This window comes from Microtus pennsylvanicus, chromosome 5 (assembly GCF_037038515.1).
Source record: "Microtus pennsylvanicus isolate mMicPen1 chromosome 5, mMicPen1.hap1, whole genome shotgun sequence".
NCBI classification, from domain to species: Eukaryota; Metazoa; Chordata; class Mammalia; order Rodentia; family Cricetidae; genus Microtus; species Microtus pennsylvanicus.
This window is the reverse complement of record NC_134583.1, coordinates 115,671,046-115,687,009: the sequence shown is the minus strand read 5'-3', so window position 1 is coordinate 115,687,009 and position 15,964 is coordinate 115,671,046. Positions and strand designations below refer to the sequence as shown.

Sequence of the window (15,964 nt, the reverse complement as noted above, 5' to 3'; positions counted from 1 at the left end):
AATCTGTTGCTTTGGACCTTAGATATGACAATCTATAAAACATTTCAAATTAACTTGCCTATCTCAATGTGTAGTTTTGTTTCCTACTGCTTTTTGTTTCATTTACTCTTTCAACTGTGTCCTCAGGGTGTAATCACAATAAACTCAGTGCAGGCTGTTTGTGGGTGGGTGCTCAGTATTTCCCCTTGGTCCAGTGTGGCCGCTGCTTTGTAGCAGATCCATAACATCTCAGCCTTCATTCCTCCCATCATTCTCCCGCTTCAATTCCTACCTTTTTGGGAAGACTATAATATCACGTTTTCTACCTTAAGACCCCACCACCCTTATTTTTATACTAATCTTGGTTTTAATGAGGTCACAAACCCCTTAATGCCATGCTGCCTGGCCCTCTAATGGAGAATAAACGAGCGACCTTGCACTGAAATGCTAAAGCTTCTCAAAGTTGGAACGTTTTCTCTTTTAGCCAACACATCTTCTGCACTTGCTCATCTATTTCCTCTTCTTCATTTTCTAGACAATTATATTTCATGTGATTTAAAAAGCTAATGTACAAGACATCTTGTCTAATATCTAACATATCTTTAACCTTCCCAATGTAGGAATAAATTACACAATACATCCGAGATAGAGGTGAATGGTAAATGGATTTTTAACATTAAAAATTTAATTAATTTAAACAATTATGCATGCTTTAAATATTTCTCATTGCATTTATTTTTTAACTTCTTAGGGTTACCTCCTTCTTGTGTCAGGATTTCAGGATACATTAAAAGACCTATATTTAATTCTTGCAATTTCAATTTAGTAAGCTGAGTAAACTGAGCACAAAACAAGAACAGAAGATACTTTATTACAAATGGAAAATACTCCATTTTATTTTAAAAATGTTTTAAATTTTTAATAATTTTGATACTTAAGTAATCATTTTGAGATAAGGGAGAAAAATTTGAACCTCAGTCATTTCTTTAATGTATTGAAACTATGATTATGGAGATGTGATATTACATATTATACAGATTAGAAAATCTAATTAATAAATTTGATCATGTTTAATTTTCTAAAACAACATTTTTCTAAAATACAGATTAAAAAAAAACTTAAAACAAATCCCTAGTTCAGTAGCACCTCCTAGTGGACAGTTTAAAGGATACAATTCCAACCAATCGGAATTCAGAATAGTTATCACATTTAAAGCTGCTAAACCAATGGCAGTGTGAATCCTTGTGGTATGTAAACATGCCTGCAAAGAGGAAACACAATTTGTCCACAGACAAAAAGTGATGGTAAAATACACATGATAACTACTGAAAGCAAAGCATTGTAGTAACAGTTGTTACAAACCATTGTTCATGTTAAAAATTTAACAGACTACATTTGCACATCTTAGTAAAATATATGTGGAAGGCATTTTATTTTTCTTTGATATCTTGAGTTGAAGATAAATGGTATAAAATAATCAGATAATTTCATAAAAACAATCATGAGCGAAATAAATTTTGAGCATTATCTGCACACTTCAATCTGTCTTTGCCAACCCTGTCTTATATCACCAGATTTTACACATGCACCTATGTTATCTATAATATATATATGTGTGTATGTGTGCCCTATAAAATATAAAAATTCTCCTTTGAAGGAAGCATTTAGAAGATGCTAATAATTATGTAGGCAGTTCCTCTACATAAAATAAAATTTGAAGATTTATGTCCTAAAAACAACTCATGAATTACTATCTTTTTGTCTATTTGTGCTATATACATGTGTGTATACATATTTGTATGTGTGTGGGTGCCATAGGTTAATGTCAGGCATTTTCCTCAATCACATTCCATCTTATTGTGAAACAGAGTCTCCCACTGAATCTGGTGCTGACCAGTTAAAACAGACTAGTTGTCTAGAAAGCTCTAGGGTCCTCCCATCTGTCTCCCAGTGCTGGGATTACAGAAGTGATGTCCTGCTGTACTTGCTTTCACATGGATGCTGGGGATGGAAGCTGAGACCCTCATGCTGGCACAGCCAGCGCTTCACTGACTAAACCATCTCCCCAGAAAACACTATTTTTTAAAATGATTCACTATTTAATGAACGAAGCTTCCTAAACTAGTATAGAAAAAAAAATGTAGGTTTGCTTTCAAATTCTGAATGCCCGTTATTTCAATGCCATACTTTCATGCATTTGGCTTATTCAAGAGATGTATGGTTATCTCCATATAAATTCTTCATTTATAGTTGATGAAAATATCAGGGTTGCTACTGAACTCTAACAAGCCTGGAGATACTGTGGGACCCTGTAAAGATCTGTCACTTGTATTGTTTTTAATAAAAAACGGATTGGCCAGTAGCCAGGCAGGAAGTATAGGTGGGGCAACCCGAACAGGAGAATTCTGGCGAGAGGAAAGGCTCAGTCTGCAGTCGTCACCCAGAACCAGAGGAAGCAAGATAAGAATGCCTCACTGATAAAAGGTACCAAGCCGGGCGGTGGTGGCGCACGCCTTTAATCCCAGCACTCCGGAGGCAGAGGCAGGCGGATCTCTGTGAGTTCGAGACCAGCCTGGTCTACAAGAGCTAGTTCCAGGACAGGCTCCAAAACCACAGAGAAACCCTGTCTCGAAAAACCAAAAAAAAAAAAAAAAAAAAAGTACCAAGCCATGTGGCTAACACAAACAAAAATTATGGGTTAATATAAGATATAAGAGTTAAAAAAAAATAAAAAAAAATAAAAAAAAGAGTTAATTAGTAAGAATCTTGAGCTAATAGGCCAATCAGTTTATAATTAATGTAGGCCACTGTGGGTTTTCTTGGGATTGAATGGCTACAAGATTGGGGTGGGACAGAAACTTCTGTCAACACTGAGAGCCACTGGTCACAAATATTACACACTCACCATAATCTGGATGGAAAATCTGGCGAATTAGAAGAAGGAACCATTCTTTAGTCAAGCCACCCATATCCAATCCAGCTTCACCTACAAATGTAACTTTCAACTTCTTCTTCAAGTCTGCTCTTTTCCGAGTTAACTATTTGAAGACGTTATGTAGTAAGGGAGAACAAAGAACAATGAAAAGGTATTCATTTGTTTTTAATTTTGAGAACAATATTAGGCAGACTTTAGCTTATTTTTACTTCCATAAACATCCATCTATCTATCCATCCATCTACCCATCCATCCACGTTGCCAGACACAATAAGCTAGGTATTATTATATTTGTTTTATAGATTAGAAAAATAGCAATCAGATGCCTTAATAAAGGTTACAGTCCCCAAGAATCACAGTGTATCAAAAATTTTAAATTAGTAGATGATAATATAAAATAATTTTTCATGTCCCCTTTCTCTTTCAGCACTAAATTAAGAACATGACATGGATATAACAGCCATATTCTCTTAACTACACGATGTCTGGCTGCAGCATGCACATGCAGGATACTCTGCAATATGCATACACGGGTCAATGTTTGTGTGAATCTAAATGTCCATCCCTATAGGTCAGACCTGTAAGTTTATAGATGAGCAATCTGAGTAAAATGACTTGTTACACACATAATCAGAAAGAGACTAGTGGGTCTAGAATCCAGGTAGCATACTAAGAAACATGAATTATGCATTTAAGTATTCTACATCAACCCCTCTAAGGAATTAATCAACCATTAATAAACATTAAGATGAAATAAAGCTTATTTATAGAAAATTTATCTTAACTATCAAAATTTTTGGAAGTACATACACTGGCACATAAAAATAATAAATAAAATTTTAGTAATAAGTCAAATGATTGAATTTATTTTAATCAATACCATTTTGGAATGAATTATACCTCATCAAGTGAGTCGCTAACCAGATGTGTCCGCCTTACTTTCATATTTAGGAATAACATATTCATGTCAGGTCTTTGTCTTCGAGATACTTTATCCACCAGACTTTGCTAATTAAATAAGAAAGCAAACATTTTCACTTTACTTAAATTATAATTTCATTTAAAACACAGTCAAAATAGCTTAATTCTTGTTTATGCTATCTCTCATGTAAATAATCTCATAAATCAATTACATACATTTTAACTTGTAAAACATTATTACTTTATTTTGGAAAAATGATAGCCAGTGGGTATCAAAATCTTACTCAACTTTTATAGTGAGAAGGCTGCACTGCAATCTCAACAGGCCTCAGACCTTTAAAAGCAAAGTCTGCTGTGTAATAAAAGGGGGACATTTAGCCGGATGGTGGCAGCACACGCCTTTAATCCCAGCACTCAGGGAGGCAGATCAGGCAGATCTCTGTGAGTCTGAGGCCAGCCTGGTCTACAAAGTGCGTTTCATGACAGCCAGGTCTACACAGAGAAACCCTGTCTTGAACCCCACCCCCCAAAAGTTGGGGGAGCGGTTAACCAATTCAGGTATTTTTAACAGTAAACTCAGGCTTAATCTATTTTAGATAGTAAATTTACTCTAAAAGAATAGTCTCCTTCTAGAAGGTAAAAAATTAACATACCTATGGTATCAGGGACTTAGCAATGATCAAACTTTTTACTATAATAGTTCTACTTTTGGGAATTTTGAAGATTAGAAAAACATTTTATTCCAGAAGATATTTATAAAAATATTATCCATAAAAACAGAGCTTTAGAACTACCCTAAGCAGATCTAGCTAGTGGGATATAATGCAGCTACTAAAAATGAGTAGGAAAACTATGTAAACAGTTTGAATCAAAATTATGCATAGCACACTGCTTTATCTCTGTTGTTTTTAAAGACTCCCCAAAGAAAATTTACCAAAAATGTTAACAACAGAAATAATGGGTGATACAGATATGACAGATTTGAAAAATTCATTTTTCATGTTTCTTCAAAATATAAGCACTGAGTATATAAAAACCAACATATTAAAATATATAAGAAATATATAAATATCATTTATTATACAAAATCAACATGCTTGTATATTTACTTATCTAGACAATGATTACTGGACTGTTTAATTGTGTTTGGTGACAATGAAGATGAATTCTTTACAGATAAGGATGAATGTTTCAGATATCTAAAGTATAGTAATTTGCATTCCCCAAATCTATAGAATTTGAGACTTCCTCCAGGTCTCCAAAATCCAATGTTAAGATTTAGTAGCTTTTTGCTTTTCTGGGCCCTGTCTTACCAAGGAAGTCTATGTTCCTGGACAGCGTCTATGTAACAGATATTTTGTCTTACCCTTCTTTTGTTGTCTTCTCTTTCTGTTCTTGCCCCTAAGCAGCTGCCACATGTTGGCACTAACTACACTTACCCCAATGCTCATGGGGACAAGCTCGGCAGTTCTTCCCATTGGAAATGCCTATCTGCCATGACGATGCTCCAAATCAAAGAGGCTGAGGAAGGTAGGGCTTTTGACAGTCTTACAGAACTTATTTATTTTTGCAGTTTCAGACAATAGTACCAGCTGTCAGAAGAGTCCCCAGGCATTTACTTGAGTGGCACAACAGGAAGAACCTGTGAGAACTAGCAATCCCTCTTGAGTCTCTAGTCTCTACTCCTCCCGTGTTCTGTGAAAACGTACCTGCTGCTCTCCTCTCCAGTAGGAAATGCAGCACAGAAAGACCCTCATCCCTAAACATGAGTGGCAGGGAATTGTTAGGAGGAATTCAGATGAACCAGCCACCTCTATTTACTTAAACTATAATAAGCATAAAGCCAAAGTTAAAAAAACTTAAGAAAAAGACACATTACACAGAAATGCAATTAAGCCAAAATATCTAGATGATTAGCTATATATTAATCCTTGAGCCAGTATCTGGTGCTGAATACACCAAATTAAACTCATTATCCAGGGGCAGTGTGGCTTTGGAATTCTCTTTGGAGCCATAGGCAATACAATTTCTTCTAATATTCTCGTACTCAATGCAAGCTGATTTTTGAAGCTTATCAGGCACCAAAACCTTTGTCCTTGTCTGTGACAGAAAAAATAATCAGGGAACTAAGTTGCTGAATAAATTATTCTTATTTTTATATTTTAAAAAATAATAATTTATACTTTATACTTTTGAACAAAACATAGAAATCATTTCTTCCTATTCCGTGTTTTTCTTTCTACCTTAGAAGACTACAACCAAGCTTCTCTTTCGTTTTGAAAAGTGCATCCATACACTCTTGTTACACGGCAGGAGCTTGAGATGCACAGGTGTGAGGATGAGCAGTATGGCTCTTCCTGCGCTACACTGAATACAGTGGTAGGCAGTAATGAGGCCCAGGGGTAAACTTCGTTTTGTTCTACAATTTTCCAAAAGTCTGTCCTACTTTCTGTGTGTTTCCCATGTACTGAGAAACAATTTTTTAAAAAAATTTTCCATTTCTATGTGCATATTTCTTAGTCCTTTAGACATATACTTAAAGTTTTAACATCTAATGTCTTGGTTGTTTCTGGTTTTCATGAACTCCAGAGAATGTTAAAGTGTGAGTGATTTGTGTTAAGGCCCTCCTGGTCTCACCATGGTTTCCAGTGATATTTCTCTAGCTACCTGGAATAGGAGCTCTACACAAAATGAATTCAAAAAAGCTCCTCAAATCTGGGTCTATCAGAAACACTTCTGCTGTATTTATAATGTAACCGGAAGCTGGTTAGATGAGGGTGTTCCCTCTCCCATATTGTGACAAGGTTACCTTGTGGGGTAATAACATAAATTATATTTTTAACAAGTCCTGATTACACTAAAACAATCACAAGACATTTAACTTATTTATTATTTACGGTATCGATTACAGTCAGCACAAATAGGTTTCATAACTGGCTTACCCTTGCGATGCTTATCATCTGTTGTTCTGAGTCTCTCTGAATAATGATTTTTTTTGCAGTTATAGAAATAACGAATGGGTACTGACAGAAGGAAAACCTGCTCAACAAGCGAAAACAGAAAAAGCAAATGGTGCATTTTTAGCAAAATTACACTAAGGGAACCTAAGGTACCTTGCAATATAAAACATTACTTTTGTGTGGTGTTTTACCATTTACAAAAAAATTTATGTGCATGATTTTATATCCATAAACCTATGAAAAATGTATCATTCCTGAAATGCAGTGCCTTAATTCCCTATAGGAAGCCACAGCTAACTTTCTAAATATGCGCTAGTCACTTACATCATTCTCACAAAGCGTTTCCATTTGTAAAGCCACCTATATTATCTGTGAAAAACATGGCCAACAGCAGGATAAAGTGCCAAAAGTGTTGATGGTGGAGAAATAGGACAGAATATTTACATGTTCAAATGAATATAAAATTCAATATTCAAGGACTATTTCTGATGTGTGAAAATCAGAAATGAGAAAATACAGCAATAATAGCATACAAAAAGGAGTCATAATTTAAGAGTAATAGAATAGTTAGAAAAATGTTAGTAAGTACTATATTTAATGGTATAAAAACATGAAATGCATGAACTTATAAAGATATAAATTGTTATCAAAGAGTATGGAAATAACTTGGCTCCCAGGTCAGAGTTAAGTCTTATACTATATATGCAAGCCACAAACCACACATAAATGCATGTGGAAAGAATGAATATGGCGGCAGTGATAGTTTGGGAGGTAGACTCCCATCAGAAGGGGCTGCAAACTCTGACTCCAAACTGATAACAAACCCAACTTGTTCAGTACTAGTAATAATAGTAGTAACTGAATGACTAATGCTAACTGAAAGTTTGGAAATAAAAGAAAATGCAATGAACTTAAAAAGGATATATGTTGGTTTCATTATATACTTTAAAACAGTGCTTCTCAATCTTTGTCATTTTGGTACATAAAAAGAAAATCTATGTACATGAAGTACCCAGATAAACAGCCCACGGTCAGTAGTGACTTGCTGAGGTCCAGAGCCCATTCTAGATCCCAGCTGACTGCCAATGGCAGTCAGCTGGGATCACCTGGAACACCTGTGGAGCACACTGCTGGCAGGCTGCCCTGCGACTGGAAGGAGCTCTGTATTAAAAGTTGTCAAGGAAACAGTGCAACTCTTAGTTGTTTTATGGCCACAATTATGTTAAAATAGGAAGAAAAGTATTTTTGGAAGAGAAACTCTACCAAGAAAATATTCCACAGTTTGATTATAGTCTTTAGAAAAAATCATTTCCAGTTTTGATAGCTCATATGTGCACTGAGATTTGATCAGAGGGCCATTATAAACTTTAGGTCAATTCTCGTAGAATTCCTGGAAAGCTGAATCAATTCAGGTGTATATCTGGAAAGCTGAATCAATTCAGGTGTATATCTGGAAAGCTGAATCAATTCAGGTGTATATCTGGAAAGCTGAATCAATTCAGGTGTATATCTGGAAAGCTGAATCAATTCAGGTGTATATCTGGAAAGCTGAATCAATTTAGGTGTATATCTGGAAAGCTGAATCAATTCAGGTGTATATCTGAATCAATTCAGGTGTATATCTGGGTTGTTTATAACTATATCTCTTCATCTTCTTAAGAAAAGTCTCCTGTATATTTCATGTTTGGGAAATAAATTACATTTGAGATAGGATTGATAATTTAATCCAAATATGGATAAAAAGTATAGGTATTCAAGAATTTTGCCAAGCATTTCAAAAACCTGTTGCATTAAACTGTGAAGCTCCTTTCTCTTCCTTTCTATTACTTCTATAAGTAATTCATAATCACTATTTGGGTGCAGACTGAGGGAGAAGGAGCGAATGTGTATCAGGTGACCATATGTGTGTGATAATGAATTAGATTAAGCACTGGTACACTATGGCCTCCAAGACCAGATGGCTTATCACCAGTTTTTGTAAAGTCATCTGGAACATTTATAGCCATTCATTTACATATTGTCTAGGACTGTTTCATGCTAAAATAGAAACATGTATTGTTCGCAGAACAGAAAATATTTATCTTCTGATACTTTAGAGAAAAATATGTAAGTTGCCCTTGTGCATAGAATACTAAGCTCCAAGAGACCGTGTACCTAGGGAAGACCCCTCCTGTTCTTAAAAAGACGTTATTAACCAAAATAAAACTATATTAACATGTGTATAAACTCAAAATGTACCAAAAGTAAAACCTTTTGATAGACACAATGATATTTTAAAGATATGTATATGTTTATATGTACAGGAATTGTATTATTTATAGTATAAACTTAATATCCAGTTTTTTAAAATAATATTTTGTTAGAGAGATGAGCTGTAGACCATACCTGTGAGAATTTCCAAAGCTCTGCCAAGTATGATACTCTTCCATGAGATCAATGTGATCCAAGGTAGAATTATAGAAATCCGTGTAAGGAATAAGGGGAGGATGAACCAAATTGTTGGCAGTATCTGTGAAGATAAATTCTCATGTAGTGCTCTTTTCCAACATGTAGCAATCCATTCTAATAATAAACACATTATTTAGCATCTATTGGCTAGCTTTAACTTAAATGCCCATTTTGCAGCTTTAACTTAAACTCCTGTTTTGCAGTTCCAACAACAACAACAACAAAAAAGCCATTTTTAACACTGTGGTCAAAATGCAGCTATTTCTTACTTTAAAAAGAAGTGTGATGAGGATCATAAAGTGTTTAGAGTGCAGATGGCCACCTAAGCACCATTTCTCCACCAGTGTTGTCTCTTGTAGGGTTCCTCCGTAATTAGTGGGAGTTCATGTTATCTCAGGAATTAGTACTTAGTGGATCATCTGTACTTAAGACCATAATATAAAACATTGGAGAAACAAAGCTTTTCCCAGCTTTATAAATTTTTTAATTTTAAAAATTTAAATTAAAAAAATATGTAATGTAAAATTTATAAACAAAACAGGAAATAATTTTTTCTTCAAAATAATGGTTCACAAGTTAAAGCTGCCTCCCTAGCACTCAGAGATACTCAAGGTATACCCTGCTATTTCTCCCGAGACTAGTGAGGGCGAGACCAGCTGACACCTACTGAGCAAAGCCAGCACTTTGGAGGCTGATGGGATCCACCAGGAACACTTTGTCAGAGGTGGGAACTCTTCTGGCTTCGCGGGAAACAGACGCAGGGAAACAAACTGTAGTAACCTCTCTACCAGCTGTTTGAATTTCTTCTGGGATAATCTGGCAAAGATTTTGAAATAATTCCAATCAAAATTTTCATTTCTTATTTTGTCAAAATATTTTTTCTAGAGATCAAACTACATCCTATGCACACAGATTATAGACTATTCATTCTCTCAAATTATATTTATTAAGTTGACATTTCAAAAGATATGAAACCCTATCATGGATACTGCTTCTCAAGTAAGAAATAAACACCCAAATTACTGTAGTGTCATTAATGTAATTTTAAGCTTTCAGTAGTCAGTTTCATGACTCACAGATCCCGCACTGGAAGGCTACCCTGTGTGCTAACATTCATCCCTTACACCACAGGTCAGCTCTTGTGCTTGCATGGCTGCTTGTGGACATAAATCAATGGTGGGAATGTGGAGGCGTCTGGCATGCACGAATGAGGGCCAGCATCTCATACTGGAACCTAGTGTCCTTTCTACAGTCTAATAACATGTTTTTCATCTTTTTGTGATTTTTTTTGCATGGCAGTATATACCTGTAACCCCTATAATTGGGAGGCTGAGACAGGGGGATTGTGAATTAGCAGTCCATTGGGATACATGGTAAGCTCAGGTCAGCCTGAGGTATAGAGTGAGAGTCTGTCTCAAAAACCAAAAGCAAAAACCCAAATCCCACAATGTAATCATTAAGTGCTGGCTAGTTCCAATGAACAAGAAAGATGTGGTGTGTTGTATAAAGAAATGTATGTATTACAGCCACACTGGCATGGTTCATAGTGCAACCATCATGACCTCAATTTAACCAATCAACTTACATGGAATGAAGTCAAGTATTAGCACTCATAAAGTGGATGCTTGGTGAGCAGACAGGACTGTACAGAGGCCCGTGAGCAGGCTCGGTGGTGTCTGCAGGTTCATCTGATGGCGACCTTGCAAACACTGCTAGTGTGAATAATGACAACTGACTGCACTGAGCTCTCATTTTGGAAATATTTTGCCCTTTTGGTTTCTATCCACCATAGAGAAAAGTCTGTTAATGTAAATACACTTCTGAGGGGAAGAAGTAATGTGCTTTTGCAATCTTGTATTTTTCATTAAGGCAAAGAGAAAGCATCACATAAATAATAAGATGTGTTTATAAACAGAGAAGAAATAGAAAGATACACAATGAAACAATGGGTGAACAAATCCAGTTGAGCTGTATTAAAAAAAACCAGAAACGTGTCATAGAAAAATTGCAAAAGATAGATATTTACAACAATACACCATTCCTAAAAATCTTCAAAACATTCAAATATGGTAAAGGTTTACAGTAGCTTATCACAAAATTAGTAATATCACATTGAAAACTGAGAGACTGAAACGTCTTAGTATTGCAGAAGGTTTACTTTTTCAGCCAGTGAACTAGGAAATGGTGGTCAGCTTCCACTAGGGCAGCTATCTGTCGTAGCAAATGAGCATAGATGACGTATGTAGATGTGATATTAAATTGAGGATTCTGAAAAAGATAGGAAAGATAACTGTGTTAAATTGTGTTAACAAGGAAAGTCATAAAGCTTAATGAGTTTTAAGTGGCAAATTCAGGAAGCTACATTTGAGTTTCTGCAGTTCTTTAAAAACAAGTGATTTGTCATTTCTTTAAGCAAGACTGGTTCTGCTGCAGTACAATGCACAGGCAAATCGGGGTCTGAGGGTCGATCCTACCACATTAGCTGTGTGTCATTAGGCGTGGTTTTAAAACTTTAATTCTTAATTTCCTAAGTGAAAGATGGAAATATTATCTACCTCAAGAGTTGTTTTGAGCTTTAAAAAAGAAAACATAAGCGCTTAGGTTTATCTTTCATAAATACTGGTAATCACTATTATCCAATTAAATAACAACAAAATAATATGGGTTTTCTGGATTTAAAAAGGAACACCATGTAATGCTAACTGTGAAGCTTCTGCACAGGGAAATGATTGGCTGGACATGTCACAAAGAACAAGCGTGTCCTCTGACAACTTTTCCGTGTTAAAGGACTGCAAGAGTTTTCACAACAAAGCAAGGCCCACGTTCTCTTTCAAAAAGCTGATGCTTTATTACAGTGTACATTTCAGAAATGTCTGTAAAAGTAACTATTATTAAAATCAGGTGCTGGCTGGGGAGATGGCCAGGTGGTTTAGAATGCCTGTTGCCCTTCCAGAGGATCTGAGTTTGATTTCAGAACCCAGAACTGTGTACAATGCTAGTTCCAGGGCATGTGACTAGCCTTCATGGGCACTCAACACATGAAGCATGTACACACACGCACAAATAAAATGTAAAAATAAATCCTTAAAAATTGATCCAATTGTGATAATGATAAAAGAACACTGTTTTTCAAAACTGATGAACAGGAGTGAAATTGGCGCTGATCGTACTCCAGCCACAGCTCTGGGAAAGGGTGATGTGTGAGCAGAGCTGACCACTAACACACTCCTCTAAGACAGCTGAGCTTCACAGTGTTGTTTTGTAGCTTTTCTCTCTGCATGTTTTCTTTTCTTCTAGTTTTGATGCTTTTCTCATTTATTTCCTTTATCTTTCTTGGTCATTCTCCCTTCCCATTTTTTTGTTTTTTGGTTTTTCTTTTTGTTTCCCATGTTTCTTTTATTGAATATGATACTGGTAATATCATAATACTAAATTAAATACTTAATATTTTTTACTTTTAAGTGAATTAATATACCTGGACAACTTGGTAAATTTATAAAGAATGATGCAAATGTGTTAAATAATATAGATTTTTAAAAAATAATTAAAAATTAAAATTTGCTTTGTATATTTTTGAATCTGTATCTCTCTCATAAGGAAGCAAGTATCATTTTGCCTTAGAACAAATAGTAACAACTTTGATGTTTCTATCAGAATTCTAATGAACATTAGGGAACAATATGGACAACTTAGAAACTGGGCACATGGGGAAGTTCTTTAGCCTGTTCCAGTTAGTACAAAGGAAAGAGTCTGAATGAAGTGGGAAGAACATCCATTCTGTTTGTTCCTGGACACCATGGAAAGTGGGCAAGACCTCACTAATAACTTAAGTCCTCACCTAATTTAGCTTCTCGGTGTTTGTTACAATGTTAGTTTTTGGGTTGCAAGTAACTATTATTCTGAAGAGTATTAATACGATTGACAAGTAATAGTTATCTGCTATCATTTAATTTGTACATGCAGACTGACATGAATTTAACAATTCTCACTTACCTGTAACAATATAAAATATGCTCTAAGATCATCTTTTGTTCGAGGGCTGAAAAAAGAACATGCATGACTGATTACAAATGACCACTGAATTTCATAGTATCTAATAAAGACATGACCATTACATGTTTTTCCAAGAACTGAGAAGCCAAAATGAATTTAAATTCACAGGCATTATTCTTATTGAGAGAATAACACATCTCTAGTATCCTGGGAAATAGGTTAGTTCTGAGTACCCCTAAAACCCAAATTCCTCAGAGAGCTATAGCATTTTAACGTAAAAGACTAACTAGGGAAATGGTTAAAAGTTGAATAAATAATCAGCAATTTAAAATATATTTTGTTTAACATAGATTATTTTTACTTAATATTTATCTATACATTAAAGGAAGAAAATGTGCTTCTGCTTACAGGCCATTCCTGAAGTGACAGAAATGTCAAGAAACTGCAATAAGCAGTCCCTGAATTTTCAAACATAGCTAAAGCATAAGAAAAAGATTCTACAACTGTCAGCATGAAGATGACAGGATTCTTTAAAGAGGAAATTACTAAATCCCTAAAAGAAATCCAGGAAAATACAAACAGTGTGAGGAAATGAATAAATCTCTTAAAGAAATCTATGAAGGGCTGGAGAGATGGCTCAGTGGTTAAGAGCACTGGCTGTTCTTCCAGAGGTCCTGAGTTCAATTCCCAACAACCACATGGTGGCTTACAACCATCTGTAATGAGATCTGGTACCCCCTTCTGACCTGCAGGCATGCATGGAAGGAATGCTGTATACATAATAAATAAATCTTTTAAAAAAAACATTTTTAAAAATCGATGAAAAAAACAGTGGCAGGAAATGAATAAAATTATTAAATATCTGAAATGGAAGTAGAATCAATAAAGAATACCCAAACTGAGGGAATTCTGGAAGTAAAAATTTTAAGAATTTGAATAGAAACTATAGAGCCAAGCTTTGCCAACAGAATATAAGAGATAAAAGAAAGAATTTCAGGTGCTGAAGATACAATAGAAAAAATGAAAACAGTTAAAAAGTTGAATCAAAAAAAAAACCCCAAAAAACTCCTGACAAAAACATCCAGGAAAGCTGGGACACTATGAAAGACAAAGCATAAGAATAACAGGAATAAACTGGTCCAGAGACAGCAATCTCCACTGGAACAGGTACAGGGGAGTAAATGCTGAATGAGTGAGCCAGAGCCAGAGACTGCTGAGAGTTTGGATGTGAATCTGGGACATTCAAGGCAATAGATCTAAGCTAGGACCCCTGTGGGTCTGGGCATGAGTCTAGGACCTCTGAGTGAATAAGCCTGAGCCAGGTCCTCTGTGGTTCTGGGCACACCTGAGTCTGGGAACTCCGAGGTAGTAGACCTGAGCCAGAAACTTTTGCAGGACCAACTCAAAGCCTGGGACTTCTGCAGGAGGGGATCCAGACCAGGATTTACAGAAATAGGTCAAAGCCTAGGCCAAAGTAGGCCTAAGACAGCAAACTCCAAGGGAACAGGGCAAAGCATAGGAGTGCTGAGCTATCTCCAGGAACACAGAGTAACCAATGGGATAACTAGAACTGTGGTACTGACTGTACCACGAGGAACAACCATCTGAGCTTTGGATTCACTGGCACCTAGAAGATTACTCAACAGAATCTCAGACAGTCCCAACCACACCTATTAGAAGAAAACATGAGTAGAAAAGGTAAGAACACAAGCAACACCACAAAGAGCAACACAACACCAGTAAAACCTAAAGACCCTACAATAGCAAGACCTAAACAACCAAATATAGATGAAGTAGAAGAAAATTACCTAAAAAATAACTTCAAGAGAATGTTTGATATTCTTAAAGAGGAAATGAGAAATTCTCTTAAAGAAATAGAGGAAAAGACAAACAAAAAATTGGAAGACATCAGCAAATCCCTTAAAGAAAACCAAGAAAAAGAAATCGAACATATGAAAGAAACTATTCAAGACTTGAAAACTGAAACAGAGACAATAAAGAAAACACAAGTCGAGGGAATTATAGAAATACAATTCATGAGAAAATGGTCAGGAACCACAAGCTCAAGCATGAACAGCAGAATACAAGAGATGGAAGAAAGAATCTCAAGCACTGAAGATACAATAGAGGAAATAGACTCATCAGTTAAAGAAAACATTAAATCTAATAAAAGCTTAACCCAATAGAACATCCCCATTGTCTCAGTGTGTGGGTGCACCCCTCACGGTCCTGAGTTCCATGCTCGTGCTCTCTCTCCTTCTGCTCCTGATTTGGACCTTGAGATTTCAGTCCTGTGCTCCAATTTGGGTCTCTGTCTCCTTTCATCGCTTGCTGAAGGTTAATATTCAGGAGGATGCCTATATGTTTTTCTTTGGGTTCTCCTTATTTAGCTTCTCTAGCTGGCCTGGGTCTGGAAAAGCCTGGGATAAAACCGGACTCTCTGAACATAGCGGACAATGAGGACTACTGACAACTCAAGAACAATGGCAATGGGTTTCTGATCCTACTGCACGTACTGGCTTTGTGGGAGCCTAGGCAGTTTGGATGCTCAACTTACTAGACCTGGATGGAGGTGGGGGTTCCTTGGACTTCCCACAGGACAGGGAACCCTGATTGCTTTTCAGGCTGGGGGGGACTTAATTGGGGGAGGGGGAGGGAAATGGGAGGCGGTGGCGGGGAAGAGACAGAAATCTTTAATAAATAAATAAATTAAAAAAAAATAAAAAAC

General features: G+C 36.0%; 1 protein-coding gene across 1 annotated transcript in view; it reads right to left on the bottom strand.

The window, feature by feature from the left end:
* The window catches only part of Hectd2 (HECT domain E3 ubiquitin protein ligase 2), a 60,587-nt gene that overhangs the window by 10,181 nt on the left and 34,442 nt on the right, over positions 1-15,964 (bottom strand). Inside the window, exons 7-14 of the mRNA XM_075973911.1 lie at positions 13,237-13,282; positions 11,402-11,511; positions 9,911-10,059; positions 9,181-9,304; positions 6,778-6,874; positions 3,815-3,922; positions 2,885-3,017; positions 1,152-1,240 (exon numbers count right to left, since the gene is read on the bottom strand). Coding sequence (XP_075830026.1) covers positions 1,152-1,240; positions 2,885-3,017; positions 3,815-3,922; positions 6,778-6,874; positions 9,181-9,304; positions 9,911-10,059; positions 11,402-11,511; positions 13,237-13,282 — 856 coding nt within the window. The remainder of the gene's footprint in view (positions 1-1,151; positions 1,241-2,884; positions 3,018-3,814; positions 3,923-6,777; positions 6,875-9,180; positions 9,305-9,910; positions 10,060-11,401; positions 11,512-13,236; positions 13,283-15,964) is intronic.